At 40.4% G+C, this 18,693-nt stretch overlaps 1 protein-coding gene across 2 annotated transcripts in view; it reads right to left on the bottom strand.

The window, feature by feature from the left end:
• SCLT1 (sodium channel and clathrin linker 1) overlaps positions 1 to 18,693 on the bottom strand; it is a 95,334-nt gene that overhangs the window by 71,941 nt on the left and 4,700 nt on the right. For both annotated transcript variants that reach the window (XM_060246795.1, XM_060246796.1), the window contains 5 exons: positions 14,118 to 14,190; positions 13,622 to 13,677; positions 9,682 to 9,817; positions 2,613 to 2,735; positions 971 to 1,036 (listed from right to left, as the gene is read on the bottom strand). In XM_060246795.1, the coding sequence (XP_060102778.1) occupies positions 971 to 1,036; positions 2,613 to 2,735; positions 9,682 to 9,817; positions 13,622 to 13,677; positions 14,118 to 14,190 (454 nt within the window). The remainder of the gene's footprint in view (positions 1 to 970; positions 1,037 to 2,612; positions 2,736 to 9,681; positions 9,818 to 13,621; positions 13,678 to 14,117; positions 14,191 to 18,693) is intronic.

Below are 18,693 nucleotides of genomic sequence, written 5' to 3'. Positions count from 1 at the left end.
CATCTAACCCCCTCCCTAAAATTGCAGGAACACCTGCAAGGAATTTTCCTCTGCGTGCTGTGCTTGGGGGCTGCATTGGGGTTGTACCCCCCCATGTTAGACTTCCAAAGGTGCCCACGAGCTCAAAAAGGTTGGAGTGCCCTGTTGTCTCTCTGAAGGAGGCCCAGTTAGGGTTACCAGGTTTGGGTTGGAAAATACCTGGAGATTTGGGGGAAGGAGCCTGAGTTTGGGGAGAGGAACAGCTTCAATGAGATATGACTCCAGAGCCTTGTGCGCAGGGGGCGGGGGTGAGGGAGCGCAGGTGCCCACAGAGAGGGCTCTGAGTGCTGCCTCTGGTACCCATGCCATAGATTCGCCACCACTGCCCTATGCTAAACAATCGTGATGTCAGGGCCTAACATGAAAATGAGTTCCTGCTGGGCTTTTTCTACAAAAAATGCCCTGCTGAAGAGTATAATAGAGGTTTGCAAAAAAACCCCTGGTTTTTTCCCCCTTGCTCCATTTTAGCCTATGGCAGCCATTATTGTCAAAGGACCCATAGGCTATAATGGAGAATAGATCTGGGGCGGGGCTGTTTTTTTGAGATAGAGGCACTAAATTTGTGGCATAGCTCATTGGTGCCTCTCTTCAAAAGCTTCCTCAAGTTTCAAAAAGATTGGACTAGGGGATCCAATTTTCTGAGTCGCAGAAGGAGGTACCCCCATTCTTCACTGTTTCCAATGGAGGTTGTGAGCTGAAGCAGAAATCCTTGAGTTGCCTGTTATAATTTGGTGTGCCAGCACCCCCTAGTGCAGCTTAGAGGAAACTATGTTGATGGTACAATTTTATGAATACCAAAACTGGCATGCCTATATAAGAAGTGCCCGTAATGTTCTAGGAGTGTTTGCAATTGTTTTAAGTTCTTTTTTAATGCACATCTGGAGGATCGAAGCTAAAAAAAATGATATAATGTTTAGAATTTTAAACTTACTGACTCAGTTTTTTCATTGGCTAAATGCAGTTGCTTTGTTAGTTGCTGAAAGCTTGTCAATTGACCCTACAAAAGAAGATGAACAGCAGATAATTACAATATAAAGCATTCATCACCAATGTAAATGTGCAAACTTAATATTTAAGTATGATTATAATAGAAGAAACACCGATGCTCACTGGCTAGTCCATATTTTTTTTCTCCAACCATCAGTCAGTATTTCAGAGGAAATACACAAAACACAATTATGATATACAAGTCAGGCCCACAAGAAACTTGTGCAAGCAACAATTCCATTCCCCTGACTTTTGCTTCTTCCCCTCTTTGCCTACTTCTCTCACACTCTTTCTCCCTGCTGCAATCCACCGTTTTATTCTCTCTCTTTCCCTTCCATGCTAATCACTTCCTCTCTCTTTCTGCCACCACACCCCATCAATCTCTTTCTTTCCCACATCTCTCTCCAGCCTCCTGCCTGGTTCCTCACCGCTGAACAGCAGCTATGGTGGAAGCAGCACTCCGAGTCTGCCCACCTGCTTCCTCCTCCTCCTCCTCCACCATCACCACCACCACCAGAAGCTCTCCAGAAATTACAACAGATCTTCCAACTACAGAGATCAGTTCCCCTTAGGGTTGCCATCTGCCGGCTGGGAAATTCCTGGAGATTGGGAGGATGAGGTTTGGAGAGGAAAGCAACCTAGCAGGGTATAATGACACAGAGTTCACCTTCCAAAGTAGCCATTTTCTCCAGCGGAACTGATCTCTGTCATTTGGAGAGTAGTTGTAATTCCAGGTGATCTCCAGCCCCAACCTGAAGGTTGACAATCCTATTTCCCCTGGAGTCTATGGCTGCTTTGGAGGTTGGAATCTATGGCATTATACCCCTCTGAGGTCTCTCCCCTTCAGAACCAACATTTCCTAGGATTTTTAAATACTTAAAGAACTGAGTAAGTAAACATTGGGATCATCTGAATATCCAGAAATGAACCCAAATCAGGTGCTCTGAAAGAATAGTAAACACAAATAGGGACTTGCTATACTTGAGAGAATTTCCCTTATGCTCAGTGTGGGGGGGGGGAAGACTTTGGGGAAGGAACAAGCTTGGTGTCCTCCTCTGCTGCTACATGGCCTGGTACAGTTACCAGCATTCTCTTTAGCCAGCCAAGCCTGACACAGCTGCCAGTGTCCTCCACAGCTGAATCTGGTGCAGCTGCCAGACATCCTCCACCACCCCGGTCTGACTGCAGAGAGTGCTTGAAGCCAGGCCACAGCAATTCCAGGTGTCCTCCTTCATCACAGCTGGGCCTGGTGTGGCTGATGGGTGTCCACCACCACCACAGCCGGACCACAGTGGCTGCAGAGTATCCACTACAGTTGGGCTGCAGGGACTTAAGATTTTTAAGATTTTTCTGTAAACCTGGGAAGTGACACGTATTTGCAGGAAAATCTATTTAGCCTCCACGAGGCCCTGATCTATGGATTTAGCTATCCACAGATGAAGACTACACGTAGCTAACTGTATACAGATGTACTATTTCTAACATCTGACTTTCAAAATTTATCCCTGGTAATGCTTTATAAATTTAAATGAAAGTTTAATATAGATGTTGTCCTGACAAACAAAGATAAATAGAAATGACAGTACTTTTTGTTTCTGGTTTTCTGCAAAACGGATTTGTGCTTCTGTCATTTGTTTATGGAATGTCTGCTTAAGTTGCTCCAGTTCTTCTGATGCTGCATGCCAAAGTTCTAGTGCATGGTCCTTTTCCTGCAAAAATTAAAAACAAGTGAGTATCCAAGAACGCAACTTTACTTCCATTTTGTAACTAATTATGTTATTATTTAGAAAATGGATAGAATAGACTTTCACATTTACAGAACATAAATTGGATTTGTAGGAAAATCACTGCTTCCTAAAAATTATGCTTCTTTACTTATTATGGTTAAAACAATTTTATTTGGTAACATATGGAAACAAATTATATTTCTTGCATCATTAATAACTTCTTTTATCTATCCCATATATTACTTTCTATCCACTCCTCCCCCCCGTTACTTGACCCCCGCCGGTGTTATTTACTTAAAGTACTAATGTTTAAAGGTATCCTTAACTAATATAAACAAAAATTAATATTCTTTTTTCTAAAACTTAATCATTATCAAAAATTGTCCAATGTCCTTTTATTTTCCACTCTTTTTCTACATATCTTCTGAACTTTTCCCACTCCATCTTAAAAACTTCTAAATAATAGTCTCTTAAAATTTTTGTTAATTTGTCCATTCCATTCCATGTCATAACTTTTACAATCCAGTCCCATTTCTCTGGTATTTTTTCTTGTTTCCACAACTGCACATATAACATCCTAGCAGCTGAAAGCAAGTACCAAATTATAGTTCTATCTTCTTTTGGAAATTTTTCCATTTGTAATCCCAACAGAAAAGTCTCTGCAACTTTCTTAAATTCACATCCCAAGATCCTAGAAATTTCTTGTTGAATCATCTGCCAATACTTTTTTGCTCTTTCACAAGTCCACCACATATAGTAGAAAGAACCTTCATGTTTTTTACATTTCCAACATCTGTCTGGCATCTTAATATTCATCTTTGCCAATTTCTTAGGAGTCATATACCATCTATACATCATTTTAAAACAATTATCTTTAATACTATGATACGTTGAAAGCTTCATAGAGTTCTTCCACAAATATTCCCAAGTTTCCATCTGTATTTCTTTATTTACATTAATTGCCCACTTAATCATTTGAGATTTCACTACTTCATCTTACGTAGACCATTTTAAAAGTAATTTATATAATTTTGAAATTAATTTTTCGTTGTCTCCAAGCAGAACTTTTTCCATTTCTGTTTGCTCTTTTCTTATTCCTTCAGTTTTAATGTCATTCTCCACCAAGCTCTTTGTTGCATTTGAAACCAATCATTTATTATTCAGCTCTTCAGCAGTTTTCAATTCTATTTTGCCACTTTGTATTTTTAATAGTTGATTATACGACAACCACTTTTCTTTACCCATCTCAGCTGTTATTTTTATCACTTTGGCTGGCACTATCCATAACGGTTTTCTCTCATCTCCATATTTCTTATATTTCATCCATGTATTCAGCAAGCTGTTTCTTATATAATGGTGAGAGAAAAAAAGTCTATCTTTCCCCCCCATAATACATATAAGCGTGCTAGCCAAATTTATTTCCATGACCTTCCAACGCTAAGAGTTTTTTGTTTAACAACATTATCCATTCTTTTATCCATACTAAGCAAACTGCTTCATGATATAATTTTAAGTCTGGTAACTGAAATCTGCCTCTCTCTTTTGCATCTGTTAAAATTTTCATTTTAATTCTTCGTTTCTTCCCCGCCCACACAAACTCTGAAATTTTTCCTTGCCATCTATTAAATTGTTTACTGTCTTTCACAATCGGAATAGTTTGAAACAAATACATTATTTTTGGTAGAATATTCATTTTAATTGCAGCTATTCTACCCAACAGTGACAAATTAAATTTATTCCATTTTAACATATCTTCATCCATTTTACGCCATTGCTTCTCATAATTATTTTTAAATAGATAAATATTCTTCATTGTTATCTCCACACCCAAATATTTCACCTTGGAGGTGACTTCACAGCCCGTTAATCTCTGTAATTCTTGTTGCTTATTTATTTGCATATTTTTACATAGAAGTTTTGATTTTTCTTTATTAATACAAAGTCCCGCCAACTCCCCATATTGTTGTATTTTGGCTAACAACAAAGGTGTGGCTTGTATGGGATTTTCATTTATAAGCATTATATCATCTGCAAATGCTCTGTATTTGTAAGTAAATCCTTTATCTTCTTGAATTTGCATCAGTAATATTTCAAGAGTCATTATAAACAACAGTGGGGAAAGTGGACAACCTTGTCTTGTATCTTTACTAATTATCATGTCTTCTGTAAGATCAGCATTTATACATAGCCTTGCATGTTGTTCAGTATATATTGCTTTTATCATTCTTATAAAGCTTTATCCCAGCTCCCCTTTTTTTCCATTACTGCAAACATAAAATCCCAATTTAAATTGTCAAATGCTTTGTCTGCGTCGGCAAAGAATAATGCTACTTCCTTTTCTGGATGTCTTTCATAATATTCTACAATATTTACAACAGTTCTGATATTGTCTCTTATTTGCCTTTTGGGAAGAAACCCCGCTTGATCTTCCTTTATAAAATTTATCAAATATTGTTTAAACCGTTCTGCCAAGATTCTTGTATATATTTTATAGTCATTAGTTAATAATGAAATTGGTCTATAATTTTTTACGTTCATAACATCTCTATCTTCCTTTGGAATCAACGAAATAACAGCTTCCTTCCACGTATTTGATATTTTCCCTTTTGTTCTTATCATATTCATCAATTTCTGAAGTTTCAGGATTAACTCCTCTTTGAGGGTTTTAAAAAATTTAGCTGTATATCCATCTGGCCCAGGTGCTTTTCCATTTTCCATTGCATTAATTGCTGCTTCAATTTCTGTTTTTTCAATTGGAACATTCAACACTTTTTGCATGTTTTCTGCTACGGGTGCTATTTTTATTTTTTGTAAGTACTCATCCATCTTTTCTTTCCTTATTTTAACACCTTTAAATAACTTGGCATAATACTGAAAGAATTCTCTTTTTATTCCTTCTTGATCTACCACCTCTCTTCCATCCACCACAATTTTATTAATAATTTTACTTTCTCTCTTTTTCTTCAGTTGCCTGGCCAAATATTTTCCGGGTTTGTTTGCTCCCTCAAAAGATTTCTGCTGCAATCTTTTCAGATTCCATTCCAGTTCTTTATTTAACAAATGTCTCATTTGCGTTTGTAATATTGTAATCTCCCTTATAATTTTCTTTTTCCCTGGCCTTTTTCTCAGTTCCTTCTTTTTTCTTTATTTCATTTTGAATGTCCAACATCTGTTTTTCTTTTGCCCTCTTATCTTTGTTGTTCAATGTAATCAATATTCCTCTCATTACTGCTTTATAAGCATCCCAGACCGTCTGAAATTCTATATCCTCTTTATTGTTTATTTGGAAGAAAGCTTTAGTTTCATTTTCTAGAGAGGTCACTATTTCTTTATTCTCTAGTAAATCTTAATTCAATCTCCATCTTCTCAACTTCTTAGACAATTTTGTAATCCACATTATTGGGTTATGGTCAGCTCCAATTTTAGGTAAAATCTCTATTTTCAATGTTATAAGGCCTACGTCTTTAGTGCCCCACAGCATGTCAATTCTGGAAAAAGTTTTATGTCTTGCTGAAAAAAAAGGTATAGTCCTGCACTTCAGGATTAAATTTCCTCCATATATTCTCCAAATTTTCTTGTTTGACCAATTCAAAAAAGACTTTGGCCATTTTCCTTCCTTATTATTATTTTTTTTTACCCCCAGACCTATCCAGTGTGTTTTTAATTGTTCCATTAAAGTCCCCCATTATCAAAACTTGGTCATAAGTCAGTTCATCAAATTGTTGCATAATGTCTTTTTAAAAAGCATCCTTTGCACCATTAGGCGCATACAGTCCCAATAACAACATTTTTTTTTGCATTTAATATTATTTCTACTGCTACAAATCTTCCATCTTTATCTTTAAACACTACTTTCGGCTCCAATTCTTGTTTAATATAAAAAATCACTCCCCTTTTCTTCTATTCAGCCAATAAATAAAATTCTAGTCCCAGTTGTTTATTCCATAAAAATTTGTAATCCTTTTGTTTAATATGCACTTATTGTAAACAAACTATATTACAGTTTTGCTTTTTAATCCAATAAAATGTTGCCTTTCTTTTTTTGTGGTGAATTTAGTCCATTTACATTCCAAGATAATAATTTGTAATCCATCATGGTGCAAATTCTTTATGTTCTTCATAAAACCTACGCAGTTCCTGAGTGCTTGTAATTGTAATCCTTTTTTCTTGCAGCTCAAAGCTCAGACCTTCAGGTATTATCCATCTATACCTCATTTAATTGTCACGTAGTTTTTCTGTCAATTTTTTTGTATGCTTTTCTGTCATTTATCACTTGTCTTGGCAATTCTTTCATGATTCTTACTCTGCTGCCTCCCACTATCAATGTCTTTTCAAAATTTTTATTCAAGATTTTTCCCACCATTTCTTTTGTCATATATCTTATAACCACATCTCTTGGTAGATTATTTTTCTTGGCATATAGTGAGTTCACTCTATACATATAGTCATACATGCTTCTAGTTCCTTCAGGATCTTCCTCCAAAAATTCTGCAATTATTCTTATATATCCTTTCAAATCAGTCTCTTCATTCTCAGGTACTCTTCTCAGACGTATCTGGGTTTCCATCAATTTGCAGTCAATTTGCACCTTTTCTTGCATTTTTAGCAAGGTGGAATCATGTACTTTCACTCTGTCTTCCACCTCTTGCACTTTCTTTGATGTTACCACAGTCTCATTTCTGAGATCTTCTATATCTTTCCTTAGCTCTTCAATGTCTTTTCTAATTTCTTTTTTAGAAGCAGTTATCATGTCTCTCACCCCTTTCATCATCCAGGCTTCCATTGCTTCTACTTGCTCTTGCATTTTCTCCATTGAGGCAGTCCTTGCACGGGTTAACTTATGCTCTGACATTTAAAAAAACACCGAAAATTTTGACCTCTCTAAATTAAATTTAAACTATCAGGTTTGATAGAGTAAGGCTTGCCCTTTTCAATAAGCCTAATTTTGCCGTCCTCAGAGCTTCCTGGGCTCAGATATTAATTTTTGAAGTTTTTATTTCTTCCAAAATGGCAGTCGCGACTTTCTGTTTCCCTTTCTGTTTAAAAATTTTTTTTCCTTCAAAAGGCTTCTAAAATAATTATCAGCGATAATGTCCAATAGTATTTACCTTATAACTGTCACTACTGTCAGCTTCACCAATTTTTAATGTCCCGAACACTTTGAAAACTTTGTTTAAATTTTGACCCTAACAATGGCCGCCGATGTTTTTCTATGATATTATAGTCCTGGAGTAGGCTAGCTGCTTCAATGATTTCCCTTTTCCATCCAACACTTCCTGCTTTTCTTGCCACCAAATCCCATCTTCACTGGTAAAAAGATCTCGCGATGTTTGACGTATTTCCTGTGTTGACTGTGAGAGCTGCAAATCTGTGACGATGGGGCTTTTTCACCAAAACCGTAAGTAGACAAAACAATAAATTCCTTTCCACTTTTTAGCACTGTCTTTCAAATTTCGCCCCTTCTCCCCTTCTTCTTCCAAGTTTTCTGAATCTCTATTTCCCACCTTCTGATTTTATTTTGTTTAACTTTAAATAGTCTTGGAATGAAGATAGTCATCAGTACCTTTTTCTGCAGTTATCCAGATCCAACACCGGTCTTGTATAGCTTTAGATGTTTAGCAGTCTCAAAGAAGGTTAGGATCCTGTTGAGCTTATGTCAAATAAATGACTCTGGAAACTTCTGCAGATGATGAATATGCAACTCGTCTCCGGAGACCCCTCAAAGGAGCTCCCCCCCCCAGGACTCCCTTTTAGCCAAGGTAAATCTCCTCAGAGTTTCCTGTGCATATCTTGGACTGATCTCTGACTGAGAAAAGTAGGCGGTAGGCATTAAATTGCCCTCCACTACCCCGAACAGAAGCCCCAGCCTGCTCTCCTTCTGAGAAGCAATTCAGCTCGGCATTTTCCAACCCGGAAGTCGCTTCTTTACTTATTATGAATGCATTTTCACTGAGTGTCATGGGTGCTGGGGACCCTGCAGAGGAAGTTGAGTCTGACGAGGAAACTGTGCCCCTGCCACCTGCACCAGTGCCCCTGCCTCCTGCTGGAGAAGATCCCAGCCCCCCTGCCTCGCCCTCTCGGGTGGCTCGTGTGCGTGACCGCCTCCGGCAGGACCTCAGGGATCGGAGGAGGGCGGCACGCTCACAAGCAAGACGCTCCCTGAGCCCTGAGTTCTGAGAGGATTCTGGCCCTCCTAAGAGCAAGGATGCTTGAGTTATGACAGGATCCTGGCTGCCTCCCTGAGCCAGCAATTAGCCCAAACGGGCAACAGCCAGCAGAGGGCTATATAGCTGTGGGCTTTGGGAGGAGGCTTTGTGGAAGCAACTAGTCATCTCCCTGACATCCTAGCATCCACTCCGGCTTGACTTTGGTTCCTGACTCCCTGACTTTGGCTTTTGACTTCTGGACTCCCTGACCTCGGCTTCTGGACCTCGGACCTGCGATACTTGTACACTGATTTGGATTTGGCGCCTCAGACCCTCCTGCTTACTGGCTACAGACCTCGGACTGCCTCTGGACTTTGCCTGACCCGGCCCCAGCCGTGACACTGAGTCTGATTTAAGCAGTAGCAATATATTATTCATAAGAAACTTGTTTACATTTCTATGTATTTGCACAACTGCTTTTTTTAATTACTCGAATTTTGCCCTCCTTTGCTGCCACCCAAAGTGAACTCTGAGTTTATTTTTCCATCTCCAAGAGAATGAGGTCCTAAGCATGATTACTTGGAAGGAGTACTGAAGTTCAGAGACCTAACATTAGTTTGTAAGTCCTGGAATTAAAAGCAAGTTTAACAATAAAAAAGCAACTGAGCGCATATGACCTCTGTAAAACACACAAACAGACTTTAAAACTAAACTAGTGCAATCTGGCATTCAAAAGAGACCACCAAAGAAATAAGGAAGTATAAATGTTTTAACTCACTCACTTTATTTGCAAGCTGTAACTGTTCTTGAAAGTTTCCTACTAAGTTTTCATCCATAAAAATAACATCTCCTGAAGGAGAACCAGATGGCAAAGCCTCTAACTGCTTTTCAACAACCTCTTTCAATTCTGCATGTAACCTGTTAGGTGGGTGAATAATCAATTGCTTTTAACATAGTGAGCATACCTCATTTGTATCTGTCAACTAAATATCAGCAGCAAAGAAAACATTTATAAAGTTTAGAACAATTGAAATTACTTGGTAAGTTAAAAGCACATAGAGAGTTTATCTACATAAGACATGTACAAGAATTAGAAGAACATTTAATGTCAATATTATGGTGGGAATACCTGTACACACCTTACTGACTGATTCTGAAACAGCACAGAAACAATTCACATGCATACTTGCAGCTTTATGAAGAATGCACTAGCTTCCAGCTCTGTGTCAAAGAAATAAGCTGTAAGTGTGCCAAGTAGTAACTATTCCAGGTTAAGAGAGAACAAGTCAGCACATAGATCTCATCCATATGGTCTGTGGAAATATGGCCAACAGCCATGGACACTGGATCAATTTTGCCTTTTCAAGATGACAGAAGAAGAGTCAGTGTTGTCAAGGAAATGCTGAAGGAATACAGTGGTATCACAGTGCCAAATGTCTGTTCTGCTCTTACAGAAGTTAATTCTTTTCATCTTCCCTAACTATACCTCAGATGCTGTGAGGTTTTGCTGTGGGTTCTGAAAGCAGGATCTAATGTTGATAGAAAGGGGAGGACAAAAACTATGGGGAGACAGACTTCGATAGACTTCTGTCAGTGGCTATTAGCCATAGCGTATTGATAGAACTCTCTGTCTGGGGCAGTGATTCTCTGTATTCTTGGTGTTTGGTGGGGGGGAGGGGGGACAGTGGGAGGATTTCTAGTGTCCTGGCCCCACTGATGGACTTCCTGATGACACCTGGCTTTTTTGGCCACTGTGTAACACAGAGTGTTGGACTGGATGGGCCGTTGGCCTGATTCAATATGGCTTCTCTTATGTTCTTATGACAGGAGAAGAGAGCACTGCTGGACGGTCATCTATGTATTCAGAAATGAAACTTGACGCAAACATTTTTGATCTTGATAAATTTGTTCATATGATCACTTAAACCATGCGACTGTTTTTATGCTTGTTTTGTAGCCCATTCTGATAGAAAACAGGCAGCAATCATGTCTAAACAATATAGTAAATATTAATATAGTATGTATTTCATGAACTTTAAACATTTCCAAATTATGGTTTTATGGTTAAAAGGACACTGGCAGTTTTTAATGCTTTCTGACCACATAGAAAAGCACTAACAGTTCTAAAAATACATCTGGGAATATCTAGTCAGGATGGAGAGAGAAAGGTGATGGCGAAAGTAAAGGAGAATTAGGGCACAACCCTAACACTACCCTGGAACTTCTTAGGATGGCAACTAAATCTTTACTCTAGGATAATGCCAGGCAGTACTAGTAAACAACCTGCAGTCACTATGCCAGTGTACATGTGGTCCCAGTGTAAATGAACTGGTGTAGGGATCACAAATGGGTGACAAAGGAGCATACTGGGGGAGGAACAGAGTTTAGTCATCATCCTAAAATCTTTCAGCCCCTGTATTGCTCCTGGCATTGTCACAGTTCTACATTGCTGAAAAAGAGAGCATAAATATAAACACTCTCACTGAATTTAATTAGAATGACAAACAAATCCCACACATGCACACACCTACAAAGCCAGGGTCCAGTTTAGGATACCCAATGAAGCACACAGCAAATCACAAGTTTCCTTAGCACTATATAAGCACACTCATATATGTAACATTCACAGATGGACTCAGAGAAACTCCACTTTCACAAAAAGGGAGAATCTTTTCATAAGCTCTCAAAATCCTTATTCTTCCTCAGGCAACCAACACCAATCCAGATTGTCAGCCTCTCTAAGTGGGGATACAACAACAATGAACTAAATACAGTAAGTAAAAGGGGGATCCCCTTGCTGGCTACCAATATCTCTCCTCTCACACAACTGTTTTGCTTAAGTCCACTTGTTGTTTGTTGCTACTACAGAACATTACTCTTTACTGTCCTTTTGTCTAGCTCCTTTCAAGCTGCCCTCCAACAGAATGAGAGACAAGGGTGTACCCTGCTCACAATGCATTGCTAACCATCTGTTGCCTCCACAGTATAAGCTACTGCTACAATGACCTCTGTGTATCTAACTGCTCTGCTGTGTAGTTGCCAACCTTCTTGTTCTAGCCGGGCTCCTGCATCATTGCAAGCCGTTCCTCTCATATTCATACAATAACTGCATTACCCGTGATTCCACAGTACATCAATCCAGCAGAACCCTTCATAGACTATGGGCTTTTTCACACAGTCTATGTATTCCGGTATGGAAGCTGGTCAGTTACTGAACAGTAACGGGTTTCTGCTGGCATTTCAGACAGACCCGATTCAGTAACTGGCAGCTACCGGAATACTCTCACCTTTTCACACACTTCCGCGGCTGTCCCGGTAGTGAGGCGTGCCTGAGTCGTTACAAACAAAGAGCAGCTTCTTCCACTTTTCAACCCCTCCTTCCGGGTTGAAATCGCTATGGGGTGCTGTGTGAAATGTCCAGTATCTAACCCGGGAGCAGTTTTCACGCCCTTTTTCGCCCGCCGGCGCACGCGATATCCGGCTTTTTTTGGGGGGGGGGGAACGTCGGGCTAAGATCGCTATAGCGCTATAGCGATGTATCACAACAGCATCACCATAGGGATGCCTGGGCTCCATTAAGATGCCAGATATCGCCACCGCTGAAACCTGGTAACTTATCTCAATAGAGCCTAGCCATCTCTATGGTGTTGCTGTTGTGATACGTCGCTATAGCGCTATAGCAATCTTAGCCCGACGTTCAAAAAAAAAAAAAAAGCTGGAGATCGCGAGCCGGCAGGCAAAAACGGCTGGCGCTGGTGGAAGCAAGATAAGAGCGGAACAGTGTGAAATGGCTCGCTTCAATCACGGAACCCTACTGGAAAAAAAAACGTGTCTGAAAACTCCCATCCCTGTCTCGGATTACTGCAAGCGGCACAATACCGACTCCCTTCCGGTTTCCACTGGTAAGTGTGAAAAGGGCCTATGAGAATAAGGAACTCCATTAATCTAACTTGCAATAAGAATTATATTTTTATTGCTGTTCAACAAAGGTATGGATTGTTTCTTAGCTGTGTTTTTCCACCGGAAAGTGCTCTGAGGGACCTGGAATGTTTGCACAGTTCTGCTCTAGCAAGAGGGAGGGGGACATATTTCCTCATTTCTACTGGTTTGTGATAAACCACACAATCTGCACAAGCGGGAGGGCAGATGGACACCAGTGTTTGCTGGGATGAATAGCAGTAGGCAGTGATAAATGTAAATCTAGGAAAGAAATGGCAACATGGGAAAGTACCTAGCAAAATTATAGGCGTCTGAAGGGCTGAAAAAGCATAAGCAATTCATCCAAAGTAACTGGGTCCAATGGTGTAAAATCGTAAAAGTTTGCTTGGGACTCGAGCTCTGTGCAGGGCTCAAATAGCAGACTTCAGACAGTGCTAAATTTCGCAGAAGGAAAAATCACAAAACTGCGACTAACTAACTTTGGCCATGTCATGCGAAACAACTCACTAGAAAAAGCAATTATGCTTGGATTGGTTAGCGGCAAAAGGAAACCAGGCCATCAAAGAGCACGATGGCTAGATACCATAAAAGCTGGCACAGGCCTGAGCATGGAACAACTCAAAGAAACTGTATAAGATTGGAAAACATGGTGAGAGCTGGCCCACAATCACCAAGAGTCAGACATGACTGAATGGTTAATAACAATAACAACTGAGAAGAATTATTTGTTTTGATTTAAAAACATAGAACATGTCTGGAACATGTATTGATAAATGACTCTACCTTTCATTTTCCTTGGTGACTTGTCCAAGTTTTAATTTCATTTCACCCATCTGTCCCTAAAGGGAAACCAATAAAGAACAAGTAAGCATTTTAACAGGGGCTAAGAGCTCTGATAAGCTGCAAGATGTAAGAGAAAATCAACAGCACTCAGATGCTTCGCAATTATTAAGACTAAAGGATGATTTAAAATTCAGTAGCAAGAAAACAAGATTTCTTATGTTTAACATGGGGAGGGGGACTGCTTTCAGCATGGGCATGCACCCTGGCTGGCACTACTGGCACCCTCCCAAAACTCTGCTGAGGATGGGAGACACCCACTGCTAAATGAGAGGGGGCAGGGTGGGGGGCATTCTCTGTCTGGCCTAGGGGAGGGGTAGAGGGGTAGCTGCTGCTGGAATCTTGTTTGTCCTGTAAATTTGTACCAAATAAAAGATGGGGGGACTACTTTGGTTCAGCAAGATACTAATTGTGAAGTTTGCTAGTTTATTATTCATACCTGACAGTATCGCAGTTGTCCACTCATTTCTTCCAAATGTTTATCATATTCAATAAGCAAAGGAGATAATATGCTAAAAAGAAATGCAAAATTACAAATATCAGTTATACCAATTAAACCAATACCACATTATTTCAAACATCAATAGTTTTCTTGCAATAAATTTCACACAAAACCACAGTATACTAATAAGAGAGCAATATTTACATAGCAGAAAAAATCCTACCAAATAATTGGAATATGTAGAAATATTTTCGAAATCCCAGTTGGCTGTTTATCTTTTCTTGGTGCATCCATAGCAAGCCTTACTTCTTTTTTTATTCTCTTTACTACAGACACCACTACTGAACTTGGCATGTGATTTTCTTAATAAATACTATTATGTTTTCTAAGCAAACCCCATCCCCAGCTTTCCAAACACAAGTGTTGTAGAGCAAGTCCTTGGACCTGACTTTAGACTCTAAATGGATGATTAGCTTAAAACAGAGGGGTCAAATTGTTTTGTTATGAGGGCCAGATCAGACATAAATGTCACTTTGTTGGGCCTGGCCATGTGTGCCATAAAATGTAACATGAGATACTGGAATACAATCTTTATAAAGGTGATTTCAGATGTTGAATGGCAACAGCAGGTGAATGACAATAGAGGTTTGACTGGATTAGGTGTGATATGCAGAAAGGTAGTAGGCATGAAGATACCAGCACTGGAAATGAGACAGGAAGCCTAGGTTTCAGTTTCATCCAAGAGTCCAGGAGGATGCAAAGAATAAATGGACATAAGTCTGACATTAGAAACCACGACATTCAGCTGCTGACCTAAGAGTAGCAGTGTTCTTACAAATAGCAGTTTGAAGTGTGACTAGAAAGAGAGACTGCTGAATTAGAATTGATAGTGAAGCTCAAAACAATGTTTCCTCCTGGACTGAATTAAGAGTTAGTTTTTCTGTCTCATTGCCGATATGTGTAGAAGAAGAAGAAGATGAAGAAGATATTGGATTTATATCCCGCCCTCCACTCCGAAGAGTCTCAGAGCGGCTCACAATCTCCTTTATCTTCCTCCCCCACAACAGACACCCTGTGAGGTGGGTGGGGCTGGAAAGGGCTCTCACAGCAGCTGCCCTTTCAAGGACAACCTCTGCCAGAGCTATGGCTGACCCAAGGCCATTTCAGCAGGTGCAAGTGGAGGAGTGGGGAATCAAACCCGGTTCTCCCAGATAAGAGTCCGCACACTTAACCACTACACCAAACTGGCTCTCCTTATCTATTATCATTTGGCATTTGAAATCACTCCATTCTCCAAGGACCAATCCAAGTGTTCTAATTTCTAATCAGGGTCTTTTTGAAAGAAAATAAACCCAAACAGGAACAGAGAAATCCATTAAACCCTCCTCCCAACTTTTCAGAATAAGACAAAATTATTTTCTCGATGCAATTATTTTCTCAATGCAAAAATCCATCCTTCCACCCACCCACCCTACCTCACTCCCAAAAAGTGTGCTTGCACACAAAAGCTTATACCAGGAACAAAACGTTCTTGATCTTAAATCTGCCATGGTAATCGAACATTGTTTTCTCTCTCTCTTTCCTCCCTCTTTGTCTCCAAAAGAGGAGCAAACGGGGGAGGGGGGGGTGAGATGGAGAAAACGGAAGAGAGAGAGACAGCAGCGCCCAGGCCTGTGGGTCCTCGAGGTTAAATGCACAGCAATAAAGCAGACCATCTCTCATATGTATTCACACACAATGCTAAAATAGGAGTATCACTATGCAGTATAGTCTCTACCACATAGCAGCAAAGAAATTTAAAAAGCTACCTTTCTATCCAATACATTTAATACCTGATATTAAATGGCACACCTTGCAGCATAAGAGTCCAAGCTGTAGCCTAAAGCACTGTATACATCATGATCCATCATGATATAGCATAACATATTAAAGCAGAGGTGTCAAACTCATTTGTTATGAGGGCCAGATTGGAGATAAATATCAATTTGTTGGGCTGGACCAAGTGTGCCATAAAGGTAACACATGTTACCTTTTAAATTTCTTTTCTGCTAAGTGACAAAGACTGCACTGCATAAAGATACTCCTTTTTTACAGGCCTGGGTGCTCATATAAAAGGAGTGGTAACCCAGGGGGATTCAGGCTTGGGTCCTTGACAGAGGTCAGTGAATTGCACTTCCTGTTATTGTTTTTTAACTTAGTAACAGCTCAGCTGTTCCCAGTTTGGAACTGGAGCATTACATGTTTATTTATTTGATTTAATCCTCCCTCCCCCACAAGTGTGCCCAGGGTTGGGCACAGCATTTTATTTGACAAGAAACATTAAAACATAAAAATTAAACAAAGCAAACAAGCTAACATTAAAATAAGATATAAAAACCAAGTTTCAATCAAATCAGAGTAAGATGGCAACCAATCAGGCATTTCCAATGCTATTCAGTTGGCCTCTTAGAGCAAGGCAAATTCACTATAAGCACTGTAAACAATGTGAGAGCAGGAGAGGCTGAGATGGATTAGACGTCCACTACCTTAACCAAAGGCCTGGTGGAACAGCTGTTTTGCAGGCCCTGCAGAACTGTAACAAGTCCCTCAGGGCCCTGACCCTGATCAAGGCTAACTGGTTGTCTTTCAGACTCGAAACCACCAGGAGATGTTGCTCTGCAGATTGCAAGGCTTTCTGAGGCATACATCGGGAGAGATGGTCCCATAGGTATGTTGGCTCCCAGTCACGTAGGGCTTTGAAAATTAACATCATAACCTTGGAACTGGATCTGTTACTCAATTGACAGCCAGTGTAATTGGCACAACACGGCTGAATGCACGCCAGCATAGACATCGCCATCAGCAAATGCGTCACCCCCATTTTGCACTAGCTGTGGTTTCTAGTTCAGGTTCAAGGGCAGCCCTGCATAAAGTGAGTTACAGTAATCTAACCTGAAAGTGACCACTGCATGGATCACTGTAGCTAAATCCTCAGAGGTGAGACAGAGAACCAGTTGCCTGACCAGCCACAGATGGCAAAAAGCTGACCTGGCAACTGTGATGACCTGGGCCTCCATGGAAAATGAGGCATCCAGGATTACCCCTAGGCACCTCACCCTCAGCACTGGTGTCAACGGTGTCCCCCAAAGGGTTGGGAGACAGATTCCCAATCCCAGGCCCCCATGGCTCAGGTAAATCTTTGTTGGATTTAATTTTAGCCAACTCTGCTATAACCATCCAGCCACAGCCTCCAATGCCAGTCCAAAACATCTGGGGCAGAGTTCTGTCAGCCATCCATGAACAGATAAAGCTGTGTGTCATCAGCATACTAGTGACAACCCAGCCCAAGCCCTTGGTCCAGACGGGTGAAGGGGCAAATACAGATGTTAACATTAGCTATAGGATCACCCCTTGTAGTACACTGCATTCCAGAGGATATTGAGGCAAGATCCTTTCACCCAGCACCACCCTCTGTCCTTTCACCCAGCACCAACCATGAAGGAAGGAGGAGTCCCCCATATCTCTACATCAGTGAGGTGGTAGGTCAAGAGATTGTAATCAACCATGTCAAATACTGCTGTTAGGTCAAAAAGCAACATCAGCACTGCCTTGCTTCAATCCACATGTCTCCGGAGATCATCCATGAGGGCGACCAACACAGTCTCCGTCATGTGATCATGGTGGAAACCAGACTGGCATGGGTCCAGTTTAACTTCCCACATATACGTTGGTACCTGACTTAAGGGGAAAATATACAAATGGGGGAATATTCATGTAGAATAAACTGTGTAGAATGAATTAAAGCCTCCTCTGCCATTACTGCCTCCTCTTCCTTTCAAGCTGCTTGCCAAAAAAGTGGAAGTATACAGTTTATACAGTATACACTGTATACAGTTTGATGCAAAATAACAATTTTTCATAAGGTGTAGTTTCCCTTTCAGTGAGAATTTCATCTCTCCAAAACATCAGGTGCTTAGCAATGAACCCAGTGGAAGTTTTGTGAGAAAAACTTCTAATCATCCCAACAGATGCAGATTGAGCTATTTCCAGAAGATAAAGGGTTTTTTTTTTAGATAGGTTTGCTTTGCTTTTACTCACTGTCAGTTTTTTCCACAGTGCTTACTAAAAGTAGCTAACATTCTCTTCTGCCCCACTTTATCTTCACAACAGCCCTCTGAGGTAAATCAGCCTAAGAATGTGTAACTGGCCCAAGATCATCCAATGAGCTTCCATGGCTGAGTGGTGATTCCAACCTAGGTCTCCCAGGACCCAGATCCATGTCTGAAACTCTCACCACCACACCACACTGACTTTAGTGGCCTGGACCCAATGAGTCCTCTGTCAAAGACCCAGAGCCCTAGAAAAGGCTGTGGCCCTTCCCCTTCGTTTTATGGAGAGGAACGAAGGCTCGAACCCTGGCAATACTGCTGTAAATGTCTAGCAACAGCCACGTTTGTTTTTTAAAAGCTACGGGCCCTGATTCTAATTTTTTTTTGGGGGGGAACCAACAGAGTGAGACAGAAGGGTCTGTCTGTCTGTCTAATTTTTCCACAAACCTGGGGCTTTTATTAGATTTGTAGTAAGAGCTGTCTGG

Source organism: Heteronotia binoei, chromosome 9, assembly GCF_032191835.1.
Source record: "Heteronotia binoei isolate CCM8104 ecotype False Entrance Well chromosome 9, APGP_CSIRO_Hbin_v1, whole genome shotgun sequence".
Lineage (NCBI taxonomy): Eukaryota > Metazoa > Chordata > Lepidosauria > Squamata > Gekkonidae > Heteronotia > Heteronotia binoei.
This window is presented reverse-complemented; position numbering and strand designations above follow the sequence as displayed.